At 46.8% G+C, this 23872-nt stretch overlaps 1 protein-coding gene across 1 annotated transcript in view; it reads left to right on the forward strand.

Moving 5' to 3' along the window:
* The window catches only part of LOC138284852 (T-box transcription factor T-A-like), a 49690-nt gene extending 29903 nt beyond the window's left edge, over positions 1-19787 (forward strand). The window contains exons 6-8 of the mRNA XM_069224056.1: positions 1698-1880; positions 16974-17097; positions 17746-19787. Of these exons, the coding sequence (XP_069080157.1) occupies positions 1698-1880; positions 16974-17097; positions 17746-17998 (560 nt within the window). The 3' untranslated portion in view covers positions 17999-19787. The remainder of the gene's footprint in view (positions 1-1697; positions 1881-16973; positions 17098-17745) is intronic.
* The last annotated feature ends 4085 nt before the right edge of the window (positions 19788-23872 follow it).

The raw sequence follows: 23872 nt of genomic DNA on the forward strand, positions 1-23872 counted from the left end.
CTTGTGAGCGTGCTTGAGGAGTTTGAACATGATTCTCTTGTTGATGGGGAGCCAGTGCAAGTCTCTCAGGTGGGCTGTGATGTGGCTGTGGCGGGGGATGTCCAGGATGAGGCGTGCAGAGGCGTTCTGTATGCGTTGCAGTCTTTTCTGGAGCTTGGCCGTGGTTCCTGCACAGAGGGCGTTGCCGTAGTCCAGTTTGCTGCTTACGAGGGCTTGTGGGACCATCCTTCTGGTTTCAGTGGGGATCCATTTGTGGATCTTCCGAAGCATGCGGAGGGTTTTGAAGCAGGAGGAAGAGATGGCGTTGACATGCTGGGTCACTGATAGCGATGAGTCCAGGATGAATCCCAGGTTGCGTGCGTGGTTGGTGGGTGTCGGAATCAAGAAGAGACTTCACGTGTTTAGAAATGTAGGGGCACATTTATTAAAGAGCTGCGTCACCCTTGCGCCATGCAACAGGGTGCAACAGCAACGCAACTCTTAAGTTAGATTATCAAACCACGCAAGGCCACTTTGTGTAGCCTTGCCTGGCTTGACAAATATAGATTACTGCAACTCTGCGCAGATCTCTGATTTGCGTTACTCGACCCTGGGAAGGCGTTCAATGGGTGGAAGTTGAGTGTTCCCACGTATCCACCCATGGATATAGGGTCATTCCCAGATTTCCCATTACAGATTTGCCATGCGTCACAATCCTATGCCTCCCCAGGTGAGGCGTAATGAGGAGAAATAAACATATTTCTCCTTGTTACGCCTCACCTGGGGATATGTTAATTTCTCCTCGTTCTGCATCACAGATAGAGATAGTAAAATGCCTCAGAGGATCGTTTTAGTGTAGAAAGGCGTCCCTTCCAGCACAAAAACAATCCTACTTACAACTCAGACACCCTTGCACCGTAGTTGATGGAGACACCGATGCACCTGCGTTGGTGCTAGGCAGCAAATTGTGCACCAGAGCAGGAAAAAGACAGAAATGATCTGAGCATTCCCACCCTTTTAGTAAATATGCCTTGTAATAGTTCCATAGAGGAAGAAAGCAAGCAGACAGTCAAATAAGGTACGTTAACATCTCAACACAATTCAACCACCAGAGAAAAGGGGGGGGGGGGGGGGGTGTCAAAAACCGTGTGTTAAAAAAACATAGAAATTCAGTGAAAAAAACAAAGGTTACAGGAACGTTATAGTTAGGGAATATGATTTAAAAAACATAGAAAGTCACTTAAAAAAAACAAAGGTTACAGGGACATTATAGTTAGGTTCTGAATTTACTCATACAAAACCATAGAAATTAAGCAATTATAGTTAGAGTTATTTCAAGTAACTATAAGTCACAGCCTAAGGCAACTATAACTTGCGTCGTGGCCATGCACTGCTAATTGCCCCAGATATTACAGCACTCATGACAACTTGTATAACATCAATAAAAATATCAATGAAACATTAGAAGACAAATTATTGAAGAAAACACTGCATGGCGAGAGCGCAAGTTAAAAATAACTTGAAATAACTCTAACTATAACTGCTGAATTGTTTGATGGTTTTGTGCGAATAACTCAGAACCTAACTATAACGTTCCTGTAACCTTTGTTTTTTTAAGTTAAAAAAAAAAATATATATATATATGTATATGTTGTGTTTTTGTTAAATGCAGTACATATATTGCTCGTTTTCTAAGATGCCTGTCTTCTCGTCTGCAGTCGGTGGCTGGTTTCTGCCTGCAGGTTCCGGAGCCTTCTGCCCTTCCGGCGCCGGTGCGTCCTTCACAGGGAGTCCTGCCATGACTGCAGGGCACGGCTCCTACTGTGAGAGGTACTCGAGTGTGCGAAGCCACCGGGCAGCTCCCTACCCCTCCCCGTACGGACAGAGGAACGCCTCTCCAAGTATGTACTCATTTTCAACAACCCGGGTATGAAGGCTTCTGGTGAGGAACAGTGGCATGGGTAAAGAAAGAGGAGGCTCAGAGAAGGTGCCACACTCCTCTGCGCTTCCTAAAGCTGGCGTGGTTCACCTATAAATTTATATGCTTCATTGGGGTGCCCTCTGCTGGCAGAAATACAGAATAGCCAGAGAGTGGCTACACACATCCATATCCATGCAAGGACGTTTAGGACATACCGGCCCATATGATGCAAAAGCATCGTAAACTTACAAAATACAAGTGTGGCCCTTATTTATATCTTTTTAGCGTCGCATTTGGGTCATTTTTTTACGCAAAAGTGGTGCAAATGCAGCGCAAAAAAAGTATAAATACGGGCCTGTATTTTGGAAGTTTGCGTTGCTTTTGTGTCAAAATGCAGCGCTAAAAAAGTATAAAATTGGGCCACCGTGTCCTATTACACTCGTTTCACCGCTAGTGCTCTCAAAGATGATGCTTTTATGCAGCAAACAACTTCCAGTCGTTAATCTGGGACCAGGGCTGGTGCCCAGTGTATATTATAACAATAATAATAATGAAGATGTTCATAATAGTAATACTTTTCTTTTTTATACAGTGCTTGCTAACAAACGTTTGTCATGTCTATCGTTGAACACAAAATATACTCAATTTAAATTTAATTGACCTCCATAGTGTGAACAGCTGAGTCACACCTGTAAGGCTCGGAACTTGTGACCCGTCGTGAGCGTTTCACACGCTGGACCATCGGACTAGCTGTGAAGTGTGTTATAAAGATAGTGAGAGCACCATTCTGACTTTAACATAACGGTGTTTCACCCATTCAAATCGTACTTGTCCCCACTCCTCACCGATAGCACCAGCAATAGTTGTGTAGACTGTAGGATTACTTTAAGGACCGATCCCCGTACCCTGCTGTAGTCACACAGGCAGCCGCCTTCCCCTTAGGATTCCAGGAGCTGCACAGAAGCAGGCAAGGTGACATAACGTGACGTCATCTCTGAAGTGAGGTGCTGTGACGTGTTTCTATCTGGGATCTTTGGGGTGTATCTGGTAGGTCCTGTGGTCACAGTACTTCCCTGGCTAGGCATGTCGTTAATGCTGGGAAAAGGTGTTCCGGTGAATAATAGAGGTGACCGGGACTTTAGCTGTCTTGAGCCAATCAGCTACTGTATTCTTTAAGAACGCGCCAGTAGTGGAGATCTGCAGAGCAGCATCATGGGCTCTCTGCACTTTCTACAAACTTCAGTGCATCAGCTCAGTGGCTTAGGTGCCTTTTTCTGGCCTCCTCCTCCACACTGTACTGTGTACTGTGTATTATACTAGTCAACCGTGCGAATCTGGTGAGTACATTATGGGAGTTGGGCTGCCCATGGACTGTATTTTGATGTTAAGGTCAATAAAAGAACAGTAAAATCGGCAACAATATTTCTACCACTTTCAAAAATAAAATTAAAACAGCACACAAAATTAGTATAGAGTTGTCAACTATTTTTATATGATTATTAAAGCCAAAGATGCAGAATTGTCAGGTTAGGAAAGAATGCACAGGGTTTCACACAAAATAATATTTAGGTTCCAGCTTTAGACCCTTTCACAAAATATGAAAAAGTGAAAAAAAGGTTTCTTAAAAGTGGCAACCCCACAAGGTTTCAGGATTATATTGCCTACCTCCTACCCTACAATGACCGTTCTTCTCATGCAACATTCTGCTTCAGCACCTTACGGCTGTAGGGCACGCTGCACCATAATCGTCTAACTTAGGGCCTTATTTAAGGAAAGTGGCACTCCACCCAGTGCAGCTCCACTTTTTTTGTACCTGTTAGGGCCCCCTAACGGCACCATATGTGCGCCGTATCTAAAACACAGCGCACCATGGCGGGAGTAAAACAATTTTTTACGCTAGTTCGGAGCTTTGCAGGAGTAGCATCAAAAATGTTGACGCTAATCCTGCAAAGCACATTGAGGCCCATCGTAAACAACGGAAGCCAGTACACATGGGCCCGGATTTACAAAGGCTTTTCAAAGTCACACAGTGATGCAAAGTCTTGCAAAGGTATTTACTTTTCTACACAAAATGTATGTGTAGGAAGTTGGCTCTGTATGTGCTATTTCAAAGTAAGGAATAGCATGCACAGAGTCCAAGGGTTCCCCTTAGAGGTAAGATAGTGGCAAAAAGAGATAATACTAATGCTCTATTTTGTGGTAGTGTGGTCGAGCAGTAGGCTTATCCAAGGAGTAGTGTTAAGCATTTGTTGTACATACACATAGACAATAAATGAGGTACACACACTCAGAGACAAATCCAGCCAATAGGTTTTTGTATAGAAAAATATCTTTTCTTAGTTTATTTTAAGAACCACAGGTTCAAATTCTACATGTAATATCTCATTCGAAAGGTATTGCAGGTAAGTACTTTAGGAACTTCAAATCATCAAAATTGCATGTATACTTTTCAAGTTATTCACAAGTAGCTGTTTTAAAAGTGGACACAGTGCAATTTTCACAGTTCCTAGGGGAGGTAAGTATTTGTTAGGTTAACCAGGTAAGTAAGACACTTACAGGGCTTAGTTCTTGGTCCAAGGTAGCCCACCGTTGGGGGTTCAGAGCAACCCCAAAGTCACCACACCAGCAGCTCAGGGCCGGTCAGGTGCAGAGTTCAAAGTGGTGCCCAAAACGCATAGGCTAGAATGGAGAGAAGGGGGTGCCCCGGTTTCGGTCTGCTTGCAGGTAAGTACCCGCGTCTTCGGAGGGCAGACCAGGGGGGTTTTGTAGGGCACCGGGGGGGACACAAGCCCACACAGAAATTTCACCCTCAGCGGCGCGGGGGCGGCCGGGTGCAGTGTAGAAACAAGCGTCGGGTTCGCAATGTTAGTCTATGAGAGATCTCGGGATCTCTTCAGCGCTGCAGGCAGGCAAGGGGGGGATTCCTCGGGGAAACCTCCACTTGGGCAAGGGAGAGGGACTCCTGGGGGTCACTTCTCCAGTGAAAGTCCGGTCCTTCAGGTCCTGGGGGCTGCGGGTGCAGGGTCTCTCCCAGGCGTCGGGACTTTAGGTTCAAAGAGTCGCGGTCAGGGGAAGCCTCGGGATTCCCTCTGCAGGCGGCGCTGTGGGGGCTCAGGGGGGACAGGTTTTGGTACTCACAGTATCAGAGTAGTCCTGGGGTCCCTCCTGAGGTGTTGGATCGCCACCAGCCGAGTCGGGGTCGCCGGGTGCAGTGTTGCAAGTCTCACGCTTCTTGCGGGGAGCTTGCAGGGTTCTTTAAAGTTGCTGGAAACAAAGTTGCAGCTTTTCTTGGAGCAGGTCCGCTGTCCTCGGGAGTTTCTTGTCTTTTCGAAGCAGGGGCAGTCCTCAGAGGATGTCGAGGTCGCTGGTCCCTTTGGAAGGCGTCGCTGGAGCAGGATCTTTGGAAGGCAGGAGACAGGCCGGTGAGTTTCTGGAGCCAAGGCAATTGTCGTCTTCTGGTCTTCCGCTGCAGGGGTTTTCAGCTGGGCAGTCCTTCTTCTTGTAGTTGCAGGAATCTAATTTTCTAGGGTTCAGGGTAGCCCTTAAATACTAAATTTAAGGGCGTGTTTAGGTCTGGGGGGTTAGTAGCCAATGGCTACTAGCCCTGAGGGTGGGTACACCCTCTTTGTGCCTCCTCCCAAGGGGAGGGGGTCACAATCCTAACCCTATTGGGGGAATCCTCCATCTGCAAGATGGAGGATTTCTAAAAGTCAGAGTCACCTCAGCTCAGGACACCTTAGGGGCTGTCCTGACTGGCCAGTGACTCCTCCTTGTTTTTCTCATTATTTTCTCCGGCCTTGCCGCCAAAAGTGGGGCCTGGCCGGAGGGGGCGGGCAACTCCACTAGCTGGAGTGTCCTGCTGGGTTGGCACAAAGGAGGTGAGCCTTTGAGGCTCACCGCCAGGTGTGACAATTCCTGCCTGGGGGAGGTGTTAGCATCTCCACCCAGTGCAGGCTTTGTTACTGGCCTCAGAGTGACAAAGGCACTCTCCCCATGGGGCCAGCAACATGTCTCGGTTTGTGGCAGGCTGCTAAAACTAGTCAGCCTACACAGATAGTCGGTTAAGTTTCAGGGGGCACCTCTAAGGTGCCCTCTGGGGTGTATTTTACAATAAAATGTACACTGGCATCAGTGTGCATTTATTGTGTTGAAGTTTGATACCAAACTTCCCAGTTTTCAGTGTAGCCATTATGGTGCTGTGGAGTTCGTGTTTGACAAACTCCCAGACCATATACTCTTATGGCTACCCTGCACTTACAATGTCTAAGGTTTTGTTTAGACACTGTAGGGGTACCATGCTCATGCACTGGTACCCTCACCTATGGTATAGTGCACCCTGCCTTAGGGCTGTAAGGCCTGCTAGAGGGGTGTCTTACCTATACTGCATAGGCAGTGAGAGGCTGGCATGGCACCCTGAGGGGAGTGCCATGTCGACTTACTCGTTTTGTCCTCACTAGCACACACAAGCTGGCAAGCAGTGTGTCTGTGCTGAGTGAGAGGTCTCCAGGGTGGCATAAGACATGCTGCAGCCCTTAGAGACCTTCCTTGGCATCAGGGCCCTTGGTACTAGAAGTACCAGTTACAAGGGACTTATCTGGATGCCAGGGTCTGCCAATTGTGGATACAAAAGTACAGGTTAGGGAAAGAACACTGGTGCTGGGGCCTGGTTAGCAGGCCTCAGCACACTTTCAATTGTAAACATAGCATCAGCAAAGGCAAAAAGTCAGGGGGTAACCATGCCAAGGAGGCATTTCCTTACACAACCCCCCCCCAAACGAAAGAGGATGAGACTAACCTTTCCCAAGAGAGTCTTCATTTTCTAAGTGGAAGAACCTGGAAAGGCCATCTGCATTGGCATGGGCAGTCCCAGGTCTGTGTTCCACTATAAAGTCCATTCCCTGTAGGGAGATGGACCACCTCAACAGTTTAGGATTTTCACCTTTCATTTGCATCAGCCATTTGAGAGGTCTGTGGTCAGTTTGAACTAGGAAGTGAGTCCCAAAGAGGTATGGTCTCAGCTTCTTCAGGGACCAAACCACAGCAAAGGCCTCCCTCTCAATGGCACTCCAACGCTGCTCCCTGGGGAGTAACCTCCTGCTAATGAAAGCAACAGGCTGGTCAAGGCCATCATCATTTGTTTGGGACAAAACTGCCCCTATCCCATGTTCAGAGGCATCAGTCTGCACAATGAACTGCTTAGAATAATCTGGAGCTTTTAGAACTGGTGCTGAGCACATTGCCTGTTTCAGGGTGTCAAAGGCCTGTTGGCATTCCACAGTCCAGTTCACTTTCTTGGGCATTTTCTTGGAGGTGAGTTCAGTGAGGGCTGTCACAATGGATCCATATCCCTTCACAAACCTCCTGTAGTACCCAGTCAAGCCAAGGAATGCCCTGACTTGAGTCTGGGTTTTTGGAGCTACCCAGTCCAGAATAGTCTGGATCTTGGGTTGGAGTGGCTGAACTTGGCCTCCACCTACAAGGTGTCCCAAGTAAACCACAGTTCCCTGCCCTATCTGGCATTTGGATGCCTTGATAGAGAGGCCTGCAGATTGCAGAGCCTTCAAAACCTTTCTCAGGTGGACCAGGTGATCCTGCCAGGTGGAGCTAAAGACAGCAATATCATCAAGATAAGCTGTGCTAAAGGACTCCAAGCCAGCAAGGACTTGATTCACCAACCTTTGGAAGGTGGCAGGGGCATTCTTTAAACCAAAGGGCATAACAGTAAACTGATAATGCCCATCAGGTGTGGAGAATGCTGTCTTTTCTTTTGCTCCAGGTGCCATTTTTATTTGCCAGTACCCTGCTGTCAAATCAAAGGTACTTAGAAATTTGGCAGCACCTAATTTATCAATGAGCTCATCAGCTCTTGGAATTGGATGGGCATCTGTTTTGGTGACAGAATTGAGCCCTCTGTAGTCCACACAAAACCTCATCTCTTTCTTTCCATCTTTGGTGTGAGGTTTGGGGACTAAGACCACTGGGCTAGCCCAGGGGCTGTCAGAGCGCTCAATTACTCCCAATTCCAGCATCTTGTGGACTTCCACCTTGATGCTTTCCTTAACATGGTCAGACTGTCTAAAGATTTTGTTCTTGACAGGCATGCTGTCTCCTGTGTCCACATCATGGGTACACAGGTGTGTCTGACCAGGGGTTAAGGAGAAGAGTTCAGGAAACTGTTGTAGGACTCTCCTACAATCAGCTTGCTGTTGGCCAGAGAGGGTGTCTGAGTAGATCACTCCATCTACTGTGCCATCTTTTGGGTCTGATGACAGAAGATCAGGGAGAGGTTCACTCTCTGCCTCCTGATCCTCATCTGTTACCATCAACAGATTCACATCAGCCCTGTCATGGAAGAGCTTAAGGCGGTTCACATGGATCACCCTCTTGGGGCTCCTGCTCGTGCCCAGGTCCACCAGGTAGGTGACCTGACTCTTCCTTTCTAGTACTGGGTAAGGGCCACTCCATTTGTCCTGGAGTGCCCTGGGAGCCACAGGCTCCAGAACCCAGACTTTCTGCCCTGGTTGGAACTCAACCAGTGCAGCCTTTTGGTCATACCAAAACTTCTGGAGCTGTTGGCTGGCCTCAAGGTTTTTGGTTGCCTTTTCCATGTACTCTGCCATTCTAGAGCGAAGGCCAAGTACATAGTCCACTATGTCCTGTTTAGGCTCGTGGAGAGGTCTCTCCCAGCCTTCTTTAACAAGGGCAAGTGGTCCCCTTACAGGATGACCAAACAGAAGTTCAAAGGGTGAGAATCCTACTCCCTTCTGTGGCACCTCTCTGTAAGCGAAAAGCAGGCATGGCAAGAGGACATCCCATCTCCTTTTGAGTTTTTCTGGGAGCCCCATGATCATGCCTTTTAATGTCTTGTTGAATCTCTCAACCAAGCCATTAGTTTGTGGATGGTATGGTGTAGTGAATTTATAAGTCACTCCACACTCATTCCACATGTGCTTTAGGTATGCTGACATGAAGTTGGTACCTCTGTCAGACACCACCTCCTTAGGGAAACCCACTCTGGTAAAGATACCAATGAGGGCCTTGGCTACTGCAGGGGCAGTAGTCGACCTAAGGGGAATAGCTTCAGGATACCTGGTAGCATGATCCACTACTACCAGGATATACATATTTCCTGAGGCTGTGGGAGGTTCTAGTGGACCAACTATGTCCACACCCACTCTTTCAAAGGGAACCCCCACCACTGGAAGTGGAATGAGGGGGGCCTTTGGATGCCCACCTGTCTTACCACTGGCTTGACAGGTGGGGCAGGAGAGGCAAAACTCCTTAACCATGTTGGACATATTGGGCCAGTAGAAGTGGTTGACTAACCTCTCCCACGTCTTGGTTTGTCCCAAATGTCCAGCAAGGGGAATGTCATGGGCCAATGTTAGGATGAACTCTCTGAACAGCTGAGGCACTACCACTCTCCTAGTGGCACCAGGTTTGGGGTCTCTGGCCTCAGTGTACAGGAGTCCATCTTCCCAATAGACCCTATGTGTTCCATTTTTCTTGCCCTTGGACTCTTCAGCAGCTTGCTGCCTAAGGCCTTCAAGAGAGGGACAGGTTTCTTGTCCCTTACACAGCTCCTCCCTTGAGGGTCCCCCTGGGCCTAAGAGCTCAACCTGATAAGGTTCAAGCTCCAAAGGCTCAGTTCCCTCAGAGGGCAGAACTTCTTCCTGAGAAGAGAGGTTCCCTTTCTTTTGCTGTGTTGCAGTTGGTTTCCCAACTGACTTTCCTGTTCTCTTGGTAGGCTGGGCCATTCTTCCAGACTCCAGCTCTACTTGTTCACCCTGTGCCTTGCACTGTGCTCTTGTTTTCACACACACCAGTTCAGGGATACCCAGCATTGCTGCATGGGTTTTTAGTTCTACCTCAGCCCATGCTGAGGACTCCAGGTCATTTCCAAGCAGACAGTCCACTGGGATATTTGAGGAGACCACCACCTGTTTCAGGCCATTGACCCCTCCCCATTCTAAAGTAACCATTGCCATGGGATGTACTTTTCTCTGATTGTCAGCGTTGGTGACTGTGTAAGTTTTTCCAGTCAGGTATTGGCCAGGGGAAACCAGTTTCTCTGTCACCATGGTGACACTGGCACCTGTATCCCTCAGGCCCTCTATTCTAGTCCCATTAATTAAGAGTTGCTGTCTGTATTTTTGCATGTTAGGCGGCCAGACAGCTAGTGTGGCTAAATCCACCCCACCCTCAGAAACTAGAGTAGCTTCAGTGTGGACCCTGATTTGCTCTGGGCACACTGTTGATCCCACTTGGAGACTAGCCATACCAGTGTTACCTGGATGGGGGTTTGGAGTGGAACCTTTCTTGGGACAGGCCTTGTCTCCAGTTTGGTGTCCATGCTGTTTACAGCTATGACACCAGGCCTTTTTGGGATCAAAGTTTTTACCCTTGTACCCATTGTTTTGTGAAGAGGCTCTGGGCCCACCCTCCTGTGCAGGTTTTTGGGGGCCTGTAGAAGACTCTTTACTATTTTTAGTTTTGGTTTTCTCATCACCCTTCCCCTGGGGAGTCTTTGTGACCCCTTTCTTTTGGTCACCCCCTGTTGAAGTCTTGGACACCCTTGTCTTGACCCAATGGTCCGCCTTCTTTCCCAATTCTTGGGGAGAAATTGGTCCTAGGTCTACCAGATGCTGATGCAGTTTATCATTGAAACAATTACTTAACAGGTGTTCTTTCACAAATAAATTGTACAGCCCATCATAATTACTTACACCACTGCCTTGAATCCAACCATCTAGTGTTTTCACTGAGTAGTCAACAAAGTCAACCCAGGTCTGGCTCGAGGATTTTTGAGCCCCCCTGAACCTAATCCTGTACTCCTCAGTGGAGAATCCAAAGCCCTCAATCAGGGTACCCTTCATGAGGTCATAAGATTCTGCATCTTGTCCAGAGAGTGTGAGGAGTCTATCCCTACACTTTCCTGTGAACATTTCCCAAAGGAGAGCACCCCAGTGAGATCTGTTCACTTTTCTGGTTACACAAGCCCTCTCAAAAGCTGTGAACCATTTGGTGATGTCATCACCATCTTCATATTTAGTTACAATCCCTTTAGGGATTTTCAACATGTCAGGAGAATCTCTGACCCTATTTATGTTGCTGCCACCATTGATGGGTCCTAGGCCCATCTCTTGTCTTTCCCTCTCTATGGCTAGGATCTGTCTTTCCAAAGCCAATCTTTTGGCCATCCTGGCTAACTGGATGTCCTCTTCACTGGGGCTATCCTCAGTGATTTCAGAGGTGTTGGTCTCTCCTGTGAGGGAACCAGCATCTCTGACTATTATTTTAGGAGTCAGGGTTTGAGGGACCCTGTCCTCCCTAGATAGGACTGGTAGGGGGGAATTTTCCTCCAAGTCACTATCCTCTTCCTCTGAGTTGCCACCCTCAGAGGGGTTGGCCTTTTCAAACTCTGCCAAAAGCTCCTGGAGCTGTATTTTGGTAGGTTTGGGGCCCATTGTTATTTTCTTTATTTTACAGAGTGACCTTAGCTCCCTCATCTTAAGATGGAGGTAAGGTGTGGTGTCGAGTTCCACCACAGTCACATCTGTGCTAGACATTTTGCTTCTAAAAGTTGGAATACTTTTTAAGAATCTACAACTGGTTCTAGAATCTAATTCAAACTTTTACAAACTTTTAAACTCTAAAAGAAATGCTAAACAGGATCTAACACAAGGCCCTAGCAGGTCTTTTAAGAATTTAGAAAACTTTTCAAATTGCAAAAATCAATTTCTAATGACAATTTTGGAATTTGTCGTGTGATCAGGTATTGGCTGAGTAGTCCAGCAAATGCAAAGTCTTGTATCCCACCGCTGCCACCAATGTAGGAAGTTGGCTCTGTATGTGCTATTTCAAAGTAAGGAATAGCATGCACAGAGTCCAAGGGTTCCCCTTAGAGGTAAGATAGTGGCAAAAAGAGATAATACTAATGCTCTATTTTGTGGTAGTGTGGTCGAGCAGTAGGCTTATCCAAGGAGTAGTGTTAAGCATTTGTTGTACATACACATAGACAATAAATGAGGTACACACACTCAGAGACAAATCCAGCCAATAGGTTTTTGTATAGAAAAATATCTTTTCTTAGTTTATTTTAAGAACCACAGGTTCAAATTCTACATGTAATATCTCATTCGAAAGGTATTGCAGGTAAGTACTTTAGGAACTTCAAATCATCAAAATTGCATGTATACTTTTCAAGTTATTCACAAGTAGCTGTTTTAAAAGTGGACACAGTGCAATTTTCACAGTTCCTAGGGGAGGTAAGTATTTGTTAGGTTAACCAGGTAAGTAAGACACTTACAGGGCTTAGTTCTTGGTCCAAGGTAGCCCACCGTTGGGGGTTCAGAGCAACCCCAAAGTCACCACACCAGCAGCTCAGGGCCGGTCAGGTGCAGAGTTCAAAGTGGTGCCCAAAACGCATAGGCTAGAATGGAGAGAAGGGGGTGCCCCGGTTCCGGTCTGCTTGCAGGTAAGTACCCGCGTCTTCGGAGGGCAGACCAGGGGGGTTTTGTAGGGCACCGGGGGGGACACAAGCCCACACAGAAATTTCACCCTCAGCGGCGCGGGGGCGGCCGGGTGCAGTGTAGAAACAAGCGTCGGGTTCGCAATGTTAGTCTATGAGAGATCTCGGGATCTCTTCAGCGCTGCAGGCAGGCAAGGGGGGGATTCCTCGGGGAAACCTCCACTTGGGCAAGGGAGAGGGACTCCTGGGGGTCACTTCTCCAGTGAAAGTCCGGTCCTTCAGGTCCTGGGGGCTGCGGGTGCAGGGTCTCTCCCAGGCGTCGGGACTTTAGGTTCAAAGAGTCGCGGTCAGGGGAAGCCTCGGGATTCCCTCTGCAGGCGGCGCTGTGGGGGCTCAGGGGGGACAGGTTTTGGTACTCACAGTATCAGAGTAGTCCTGGGGTCCCTCCTGAGGTGTTGGATCGCCACCAGCCGAGTCGGGGTCGCCGGGTGCAGTGTTGCAAGTCTCACGCTTCTTGCGGGGAGCTTGCAGGGTTCTTTAAAGTTGCTGGAAACAAAGTTGCAGCTTTTCTTGGAGCAGGTCCGCTGTCCTCGGGAGTTTCTTGTCTTTTCGAAGCAGGGGCAGTCCTCAGAGGATGTCGAGGTCGCTGGTCCCTTTGGAAGGCGTCGCTGGAGCAGGATCTTTGGAAGGCAGGAGACAGGCCGGTGAGTTTCTGGAGCCAAGGCAGTTGTCGTCTTCTGGTCTTCCGCTGCAGGGGTTTTCAGCTGGGCAGTCCTTCTTCTTGTAGTTGCAGGAATCTAATTTTCTAGGGTTCAGGGTAGCCCTTAAATACTAAATTTAAGGGCGTGTTTAGGTCTGGGGGGTTAGTAGCCAATGGCTACTAGCCCTGAGGGTGGGTACACCCTCTTTGTGCCTCCTCCCAAGGGGAGGGGGTCACAATCCTAACCCTATTGGGGGAATCCTCCATCTGCAAGATGGAGGATTTCTAAAAGTCAGAGTCACCTCAGCTCAGGACACCTTAGGGGCTGTCCTGACTGGCCAGTGACTCCTCCTTGTTTTTCTCATTATTTTCTCCGGCCTTGCCGCCAAAAGTGGGGCCTGGCCGGAGGGGGCGGGCAACTCCACTAGCTGGAGTGTCCTGCTGGGTTGGCACAAAGGAGGTGAGCCTTTGAGGCTCACCGCCAGGTGTGACAATTCCTGCCTGGGGGAGGTGTTAGCATCTCCACCCAGTGCAGGCTTTGTTACTGGCCTCAGAGTGACAAAGGCACTCTCCCCATGGGGCCAGCAACATGTCTCCGTTTGTGGCAGGCTGCTAAAACTAGTCAGCCTACACAGATAGTCGGTTAAGTTTCAGGGGGCACCTCTAAGGTGCCCTCTGGGGTGTATTTTACAATAAAATGTACACTGGCATCAGTGTGCATTTATTGTGTTGAGAAGTTTGATACCAAACTTCCCAGTTTTCAGTGTAGCCATTATGGTGCTGTGGAGTTCGTGTTTGACAAACTCCCAGACCATATACTCTTATGGCTACCCTGCACTTACAATGTCTAAGGTTTTGTTTAGACACTGTAGGGGTACCATGCTCATGCACTGGTACCCTCACCTATGGTATAGTGCACCCTGCCTTAGGGCTGTAAGGCCTGCTAGAGGGGTGTCTTACCTATACTGCATAGGCAGTGAGAGGCTGGCATGGCACCCTGAGGGGAGTGCCATGTCGACTTACTCGTTTTGTCCTCACTAGCACACACAAGCTGGCAAGCAGTGTGTCTGTGCTGAGTGAGAGGTCTCCAGGGTGGCATAAGACATGCTGCAGCCCTTAGAGACCTTCCTTGGCATCAGGGCCCTTGGTACTAGAAGTACCAGTTACAAGGGACTTATCTGGATGCCAGGGTCTGCCAATTGTGGATACAAAAGTACAGGTTAGGGAAAGAACACTGGTGCTGGGGCCTGGTTAGCAGGCCTCAGCACACTTTCAATTGTAAACATAGCATCAGCAAAGGCAAAAAGTCAGGGGGTAACCATGCCAAGGAGGCATTTCCTTACAGTATGTTGCTCCTAAAAAGTGTTTTCTCAGTGCAAAAAGTGCTTTGCAGTGTTTGGTGCAACTTTGCCTCAAGGAGGCCCTACTTGAGAGTTATTTGAGAAGATCTGCGCAAGCTCCCAAAGTTTTTGACACAAACCCCAAACTACAAAGATAGCCTGACTGCGCTATGCACCTAAAACTAGATCCTCCTTGAAGCACATAGTAACAAAGATAAATGCTTTCATTTCTCCAAACACTTTACACATTGCATGTGTGCTGCACGGCAGAGTACGTATAAAATGTGTGGAATGTTTCAGTGCTTTCTAGACATGGGATTTTGTACTGAACGGGTATACTTCCAGTGCAAATCAATTGCTAGAAGGCACACCTACATGGCAGCACCTGGTGTAAAGGTTGTGTGTGAGCTAAGTAGTTTCCGTTTCAATTGTTTTTACATGACACAAGAATATAATTTCCTCTATCTCTATGCCATTGTACTCTATGCCACTGCTTTCTATGCCTCTTTATTGTATGCTACTTTACCCGGTGCCACTGCACTCTACAACACTCTGCAACACTGCACTCTTGGCAACTGAACTCTCCACCACTCTACTCTCCACCACTGCACTCTGTCCCACTGTACCACTCTACCCCACTTAATGCCACTGCAAAATGCAGCACACATAGAAATCCCAAGCGTAATTTCGGAATGATTGTTTATGTGCAGGAAGAGACACATTCTTGCGCATAAACAACCTTCCATGGCATTTTTCTTCTTCTGTGTGTGCTGCAGAATGCTCTTTCACTGCACTCTACACCATTCTACATCATTGAGGTCTCTGTTACTGGACTTTGTGCCACTCTATTCTACTCTGCACCACTGTACTGTATGCCACTTCTCTCTACAGTACTCTACAACACTCTATGACACTGCAGTCTATGCTAATGCACTCTACGCCAATGCACTCCACACTACTGCACTCTAGGATAATCTTCTCTGCCAGACTGCACTCTCCACCACTGAACTCTACGTTACTCTGCACCACTGCACTCTATTGCCACTGCACTCTACTCTGCACCACTAATCTCTTCACCACTGCACTCTATGCCACTATACTCTATGCTTCTTCAATCTACTCTGCACCGTTGCAATCAACTCCACTCTAATCCACTCTACTCAACACCGCTGCACTGTATCCTGCACCACTTCACTCTACTCTGAAACAATCGACTCTATGTACCTGCACTCTAGGGTACAGCACTCTACACCCTGCAGCACTCCACTCTTTTCCATTGCATTCTATGCCACTGCAATCTACGCTGCACTATGACTCTACATCACTCTACTTACTCTTTGCCAGTGCACTCTACACCACTTCACAAAACCAAAGTACTCTAAGTCACTGCACGCTATGCCAATCTTCACTGCACCCCTGTACTTTACACAACTTCACTCTAGGCCACTCTATGACTGTCTACTCCAGTAAACTCTACTCCAGTCTATGCCACTCCTCTGTATGACACTCTACGACACTACTCAACTCTACAACACTCTACGCAAATCCCTCTACGCCATTCCATGCCACTTTACTTCAATCTATTATATGACACACTACTCCACTAGTCCACTCTGCGCCACTCCAGTACTCCACTGTACACCACTCCACTCTATGACACTCTTCTCCACTGTATGCCTTTCCACTCTACTACACCAATCCACTATATGCCACTCTACTCCACAACAATCTACTCTGCTCTACACCACTCTAATCCACTCTACGCAACACGCTTTCCATCTCTCCACTCTGCTCTATACCACTCAACAGCATTCTATGCCACTCCACTCTATGACACTCAACTCCACTCCGCCATTCTACTCCACTCTATGCCAAACTTTACAACCATCTACTTCACTCTACGCCCTTCCACTCTATAACACTCTACTTTCTCCACAACACTATGCCACTCCATGACACTCGAAACTACTCAACTCTACACCACACCACACCACACCTCTCTACGCCACACCATAACAGCCCACTCTACTCTATGGCACTCTACGCCACTCCACACCACTCTGCTTTACACCACTTTTAGCCATGCTGAACAGCTGCCAAGCCATTGCACAACATGGCTAAATCATATTGGCAGAGCCAATAGTGCTTGCATAGGTGAGACCTATTGGCTTTGCCAATGCCTGTTGATAAATATGGCTCTGCTTTCTTCCTCTTGCACAGTAAATCTGGTTGCTGCACTGCACTGTCCTAAACAATTCTCAATCTGCTTGCAGTGCCATATCCCACAACACTGACCAGGGGTTTTACACATTTTAAAAGGATTTAGAATTAAAATGGGAACCACCTCACTCAAACGCTAGTCTCTGCCAACCCCCTGATCTAAAACGTAAATCTCTATTAATTTTTATTTGTATATTGTATGAAGTATTTGTCAAAGTGCTAGGGTTGTTATTGGCTATTTGTGGCTCCATGTACACTTTCCCCCACTCGCCTGCACACAAACCCCATCTCTGTTTAGTGTCTCCAGTGCCTGCTGACTTCCAATCTGTCATGTTCCCCCAGATCCTTACATGGATACCTCAGCTGCCTTCTCAATGCTGCCGGCACCAGATGGTTGGTCCAGTCTGGGACTCTCTGCATCGACTGGCGTGTTGCCCCTTCCATCGGGTGCAGCCCCTGCCTCCAGGTCTGTGCTGTCTTTACATTTAGTTCTTGTCCCACAAGGTATCAGAGTGACTTTTAGCACTAGGTATGATGCTCCTGTCTTCACACACAAGAGTCTTATTCAAATATGTTTGATAAAATATGTCACACGCATAAAAGGCATTAAAAAAAACAAGGTGTGGAATCCTGTGACTTTACCAAAAATCAAGTTCACTCTAATCTAGGTATATGGAATATGTGCACACAAAGTTAAATTTCTGCTGAAAAATCACTACATTTCTATAGTTAAAACAGAATAGCACAGACACTGGTTTAAATGAGTCATCAGATTATTCAAACTGTCCACGAACATTTTCAGAACATCGATAGGTGTGAAATACATATCTAGCCCTTACCGTGTGAATGTATGCAACAGCACCTGTGTCGGTGGCTTCTATGTGTATTTACCAGAGGTTTGAAGCTTCTGAAAGGTTACACCTGATATGGAGGCTGTAGCCAGCCACCTCGGCCTTTCAGTGTCTTTGGCCTGTTTGTAAATGAGCAATAGACCTCACTGTGTGAACTCAGTCTGCTTTTCAAGAATATTAGTATCTACCATCTGCTCAGTGTCCTAAAATATGTGACTGTGCTTTTTTGTAGTGGGATCAACTGTATTTCTTGTCTCTTTCAGTCAGTACACTGGTCTGTGGTCACTTGGCAGCAGTAACTCCCCAAGCCCTGCACCATCTCAAAGTCCACCTGGCTCCCAGTTCCTGCGAGGATCCACCTCTTCTTACGGTAGCCTAGCCTCCACCATGCAAACACCTTCAGCCTCTCCGTCCTATGATGGCACTCTGACGGAGATGCCCTCCAGTGATAGCCAGTACGACTCCACCATTGCTAGGCTGGCATCAAGTTGGGCTACTGTCACGCAGACTTACTGATGGTGCCCAGTGGAGGAGAAACACCATCAACAGTAAGACACCAGGTCAGGATGGAGGAAGAGTGACCCATGTTGACCTGAAAAATGAACTCTGAACACAAGATGCTGAGTCTGAGGCATCCCTTGCCCACCTTGAAATACTATATCCAAAACACATTTCTCTGAAAACTGAGCTCTTGGAATACCTCAGACATCATGCTCCCTTGAGTTATTGAAAGGAGCTTCTACTGCAATCAAGTTGGACCTAAGCCCCAGGTTAGCCCCTCTGCAAAGACCCTTTCAGCATGTTTTCGCTTGCGGATATCTAGCACGTCTACATGGAACCTTCAAAACGTTTTGACAATTTTTTTCTCGCAAGGAAGTAGATTACTTCTTTGGCTCTGTTTTAATAAGATCCATCTGAGACTGCAGAAGTGGTCAATTTGAGAGACGCTGAACTCGGTTGGAAGCACAAAACAACCCCCAAAATACACATTGATGTATTTTGAGCCTTTTTTGACTTGCAGAATAGTTTGGACACAGACGGTTGATCTAACTTTCAGTCAACAGCCTCATAACCTTGTGGATGTAGGCTACAATCTCAAACGGGGATCATTCATTGATCATTTGGTTAATCATCCCTAGACCAAAGAAGGATCAACCACTGTGCAGGGAACTCGGTCACAATATAAATGAAACTGCCTTGCTTTTTCCTTGGTACAGTGTCCTCGTGAGCCTAGAACCTACCCACTGTGTGTTGCTACACTGCCCTGCTCAGCTCAATGACTGCCTTCATTATGTCTAGATTTGATGTCTTTTTGTATTCATCTTAGCAGCATGCCATGAATCCTCCTCGTGAACAAACTAATGGTCCTACTCAATGCGCCTTGGTAATGTGTTTGTGAACTCAAATACTTAATGAAGTGGAAACTTGTAAGCCATGACTTGCTTTAGTTTCTTATTCAAATGTTGCTAAACCCCTGATGCTCTGACAGTGTGTTCTTGTGAACTTACCAATCACCGTTTATAGATTCCCTATGAGCTCTCATACTGACTTTTTCATGGTTACTTGGTATTCATAAACCCACTAACTACTTTTCTGATAGTGTCTTGGCATAATGTCGTTTGAAACTCATTTTTTGTGTAAGCCTTAGAGTCTTGGTACATTTTCACTGTGAGTTTCTTAAATGCCCCACATGTAGTGTTATGTTACATAATCCGTGTGAACTCACTAAGTGCCTTAATCATACTGTTGTGAACTCGCTAAATGCCTTTACCGACGTGCCTTCATACCATGGACATATTAGTAGTCGTCCCTGGAAGGCTCTGTGCACCGCAGGGCCACTATTTGCCTTAACCAGAGATTAGTACACTAGCTTCATGGAGTCATGTATTGCGTTACACATAGTGCGATCATGAACTCATCAGTCACCTTGCAAATTATGCCTTAACACTGTTTGCTGTTGTATGTTCATAATTCCCTCAATGTATAGACTTGTATAAATTTCCTTGATTAAGCAGTAAGGACCTTACTCAGAATCCTTTGTTAAAGTCTCCTAGCGTGCTCGCCATTTGACTCGTGCATTATACCATGCATCTGCCTCATTTGTAAATATCTGTACCTATATACGTTTGACAAGTGAAACCTGTATATAATTTAACTAATGCACATTTACACCAGCTACAATGTCTGAATCATATTTATATTTAAGAAAGTTTTAAAAGTCCCAAAAGTGCATTTTGAGGACGTTGGACTGAGGCCATCGTGGAACGTCATCTCTGTCACCGTCCATTAAATTAAGAAATAATGACCTTGCTGGTGCTGAGAAATAATTTCACTGTCACTCTTTCAGTTCAAAGAGGTGTGGTGTGGTGGTGGAGCGCGCACGTTTTTAATTTCTGATTGGGTGGTGAAGCCCTCCATGATTCTTGACTGTATATTTGCCTTTTTGTCACTGATACTGGGGACTTTGCTGAGGCTTCTTTTTTTTTTTTATTACCATCTCAACAGAAGCTGGTGCTGGCTCCCCAACTTGCCTTTTCCATGCATGTTGATGGATAAAGTCTGTGTATGGTTTGTTGTGGAAACTTGGGCCCGGATTTAAGAGGATCTCATGCCTCCTTGCTCCACATTAGTGTCATTTTTTATGACACTAATGTGGCCCAACGCGGCCAAAATTTGCTGTGCCATATTTACAAAGTGGCGTAATGCATGCATTGTGCCACATTGTAACCCCTTGCGCTGCATTATGCCTGCGCCAGGGATAATGTATGCAAGGGGGGGGGGCAGTCTCCCATTAGGGGGATCACAAAAATGGCGCAGTGGAATCTCAGAGATTCCACTGCGCCATTTTTAGCATCTATTTTTAACGCCTGCACAGAGCAGAGCCCCAGGAGAGGCGTAACGAGGGGAAATAATTTTATTTCTCCTCTATTTTCCTCTTTCTATGTGTGCTGCATTCTGAAGCACACATAGAAAGAGGAAAATGCCTCTCAGGATTGTTTTACTGCAGGACGGTGCCCTTTCCTGCACAAAAACAATCTTGTATGCAACGCAGGCACCCTTGCACCATTGTGCAAGGGCGCCTGCATTGTTGCTAGGCTGGCAAAAGGGCACCTGTGCAGGAGGAATGGGCAGGAATGTATTCCAGCCTTTTCCATATGACACAGAGTAGCGCAGCAAGGGGAGTTGCTGCACTGCCCTGCACCACAAATCTCATAAATATGCCCCAATGTTCATAATTTCAAACTTCGGTTGAGATAAACATGGCAATCCACAGGTGTTTTCCTGTCATTCTCTCAGATGAAAGCTGTCTTTTGCTTGTACTGTGGGTGTAGTGCCATCCATTACAGGGCATATTTAAGAGCCCCTAGCACCACCGGAGCGTCACTTTTCGTGACACTCCAGGGGTGATATACTTGGTGCTGCATTTACAAGGTGACATTAAGTCACTTTTTGTGGCTTAACGCCACCTTGTAAATATGGCCCCTTCACATGCAGCACTTTGCGTGGAAGGGGCATGCAATTGGTGTTGCTGTGGGCTTACCACAGAAACACCCATTGCGTTTTGACGCTGCCTCAGATTTACGAGTTTTCGTAAACCCGAAGCACCGCCATAATCTAATGCCACCCCAGGGAAAATGCTTTCATTTCTCCTCGTTTGTTGCTCTTACTGTTCTGCAGCACAAATAGAAAGAGCAAATAGTCATTTAAGATTGTTTTTGTGTAGGAAGGCGTTCCTTCCTGCACAAAAACAATCCCCCCCTCAACGCAGCCATCATTGCACGGTGGTGCAAGGGTTGCTGCGTTGGCGCACAACAGCAAATTTAGCGCCAACGCAGGGGGGAAAACAGGGGTGCGGCGTATTCAATTAAATACGGTGCATCCCTGTGTTTTGAAAATGACGATGTGCAATGCTGCCAAATTTGGCGCAGTGCCGCACACTGTCTTTTCTATTAAATCTGGCCCCAGATGTCTCACTGTCCCTGGTCATTTAGTTAGTAGCACAAGAGGTCGAATCCAGTGCCTCCTCAAATAATTTCCTTGTCTGAGCGTGCCAAAATGTCTTCTGCTGCCAGCTTTGGTGTCACAATGGGCGTTGGAGGCTCCATAATACTTAGGGTTCTAAAAACATATGTAGTAAGCTGATTACTCTGTAGCATCTACAAAAGCATTTTTGGTAGCCAAAATGTCAGTCACCAATCCCAGTGGGTATGAACCCCTCTAATCTTTTCTTTTGAGACAGAAGGCATTATATTATTCTAAGTCATATTCTTCAACTTCTGAAAGGCTGTTGCTTTTGTTTTTGTATTTTCTGCTCTTTGTTTGCACCTTTGCTTTCTCTTCTGGGAGCTTTTCAAGGGGCTAACCTGCAGGAAGGCGGTGATTTCCTTTTTGTGGGTTGGTTCTACAGTTTTCAGTGTTTCCTTCACCAAAGATCTCTTCCCCCTTTCCTTTGGCACCAGTGGCTCTGGTTGCATGAGTACCCCCTTCACAGAGGATGTACTAAAGTGCAGTACTAAAGTCCAATCCCCTATCGAGGAAAAGGGAGACAGTCCTGGCGGTTGGTGCTTTCGAAGTTTAAACGTTATAGTGTTGAACTTTATACATGCAGATAAATCATTTGTAATGCATTGCTAAATGCTGGTCGCCTTATCCCACTTGGCTTCAGACTGTCAGTGGGAGTTTTGTGTTGACTCTGGTCATTACCCTTTGAGGTGTAAGTGGGAGCCCTTCCCATCCTCCTCCCCAGGAAGACTCATCAGTATGCATTTGCAGCAGAGTGTGTGTTGTGGGTCTCTGAAGGTAATGCACAAGTGTAGCTGTCACCTAGCCCAAGCCACACATGTATTGGAGATAGTAGGCACACAAGGCAGTGAGTGCAGAGAAATGCTCACTTTCTAAAAGTGGCGTTTTCTAAAATAGTAATAATAAATCCGACTTTACCAGTAAAGAGGATTTATTACTACCATTCCAATGGTACTAAACATGATGCAGCTACTTCTCAAATCATGAATAAAGTCCTCAGGGACATATTTATACTCCATTTGCACCAAATCTGTGTAATTTTTTTAATGCAAATTCAGTACAAAACTAACTCCATATTTATATTTTGACGTTAGACCTGTCTAACGTCAAAATCTTGGAGTTTGCACCATTTTTTAGATGTATGAACCTACCTTGCATCACTGAGATGCAAGGTAAGCATTCCCATCTAAAAAATAGTGCTAACCCTATACCCCCATATTTATCCCTCATGCTAAAATGAAGCACGAGTGGGATGAGGGGCTAAATAATGGTGCAAAGCTTACCTTGCACCATTATTTAACGCCTGGGTCAGACCAGGGGTTAGGGACCTGTGGACCCATTTCCATGATTAAACACCATGGACTGGGTCCACAGGTGACCTCCTCAAGCCCCAGGAACACCCCTGCCCACACCAGAGGGACATCAGAGGATGGGGGACCCCATCCCAGGTAAGTATAGGTAAGTATTTTTCTTTTTTAAATTAAAATGCCATCGGGATCCCAACTTGCATGGCACAGGGTGCAATGGCCATACCCAGGGGACACTGATCCCCTGTGCTGCCCATTGGGGTGGTGGGCATGACTCCTGTCTTTCCTAAGATAGGAGTCATGTGGTATGGGTGGTTTTGCGTCAGAAAATGACAAGGCTGGCTGGAGGCATTTTTTTTGCCACTAACCAGCCTACCGTCATTTTTTGGTGCAAACCCCCCTTTTCCCATACCGCCACCCCCACCCGGCTAACTTCATTTTTTTACGCCATCCCACCCTTTGCGCCATTCCATAAATATGGCGCCCAGCTGGTGCTCAGGAATGGCGCAATCTGGTGCTAAACCTTTTGATGCAAAACTGCATTAGTGCAGTTTTGCATCAAAAAGTATTAATATGCCCCTCGGAGTCCGAAGGCCAAGAAAAAAGATGATCAGAAAAATAAGAGGAGAAAGGCTAGCAATCTGGAGTAAGACCACCCTAAGGATGCCAGGTCCAAGCGAAATGCAAGAAAATGAAGGCCCCAGGAAGAAATGGCTGCTATATCTTCATACAACACATGAGCAAAGGCCACAGCCTCACTAACCAGATACAACAGTGCATAGTTGAACGACATACATGAGTCACTACTTCAGCTTCCAAAAACACAAGGCAAAATCAGCAAGGACAGAGGGGCATATTTATGTTGGGGGTTGTACTGCTCTTGCAACACACAACGTGGTACAAGCGCTACGCAAGTCCAAAGTGCGATTTGTGAAGCCACGCACGGCCACCTTGCATGGCCCTGAGTGGCTTCATAAATCTGGAGTAAAACAAGGCAGCGGAAATCACTGTGTTTCGCTACTCTGCCCCAGGGAGGGATTCCATGGGTGTTGACTGGGTA

Source organism: Pleurodeles waltl, chromosome 3_1, assembly GCF_031143425.1.
Source record: "Pleurodeles waltl isolate 20211129_DDA chromosome 3_1, aPleWal1.hap1.20221129, whole genome shotgun sequence".
Lineage (NCBI taxonomy): Eukaryota > Metazoa > Chordata > Amphibia > Caudata > Salamandridae > Pleurodeles > Pleurodeles waltl.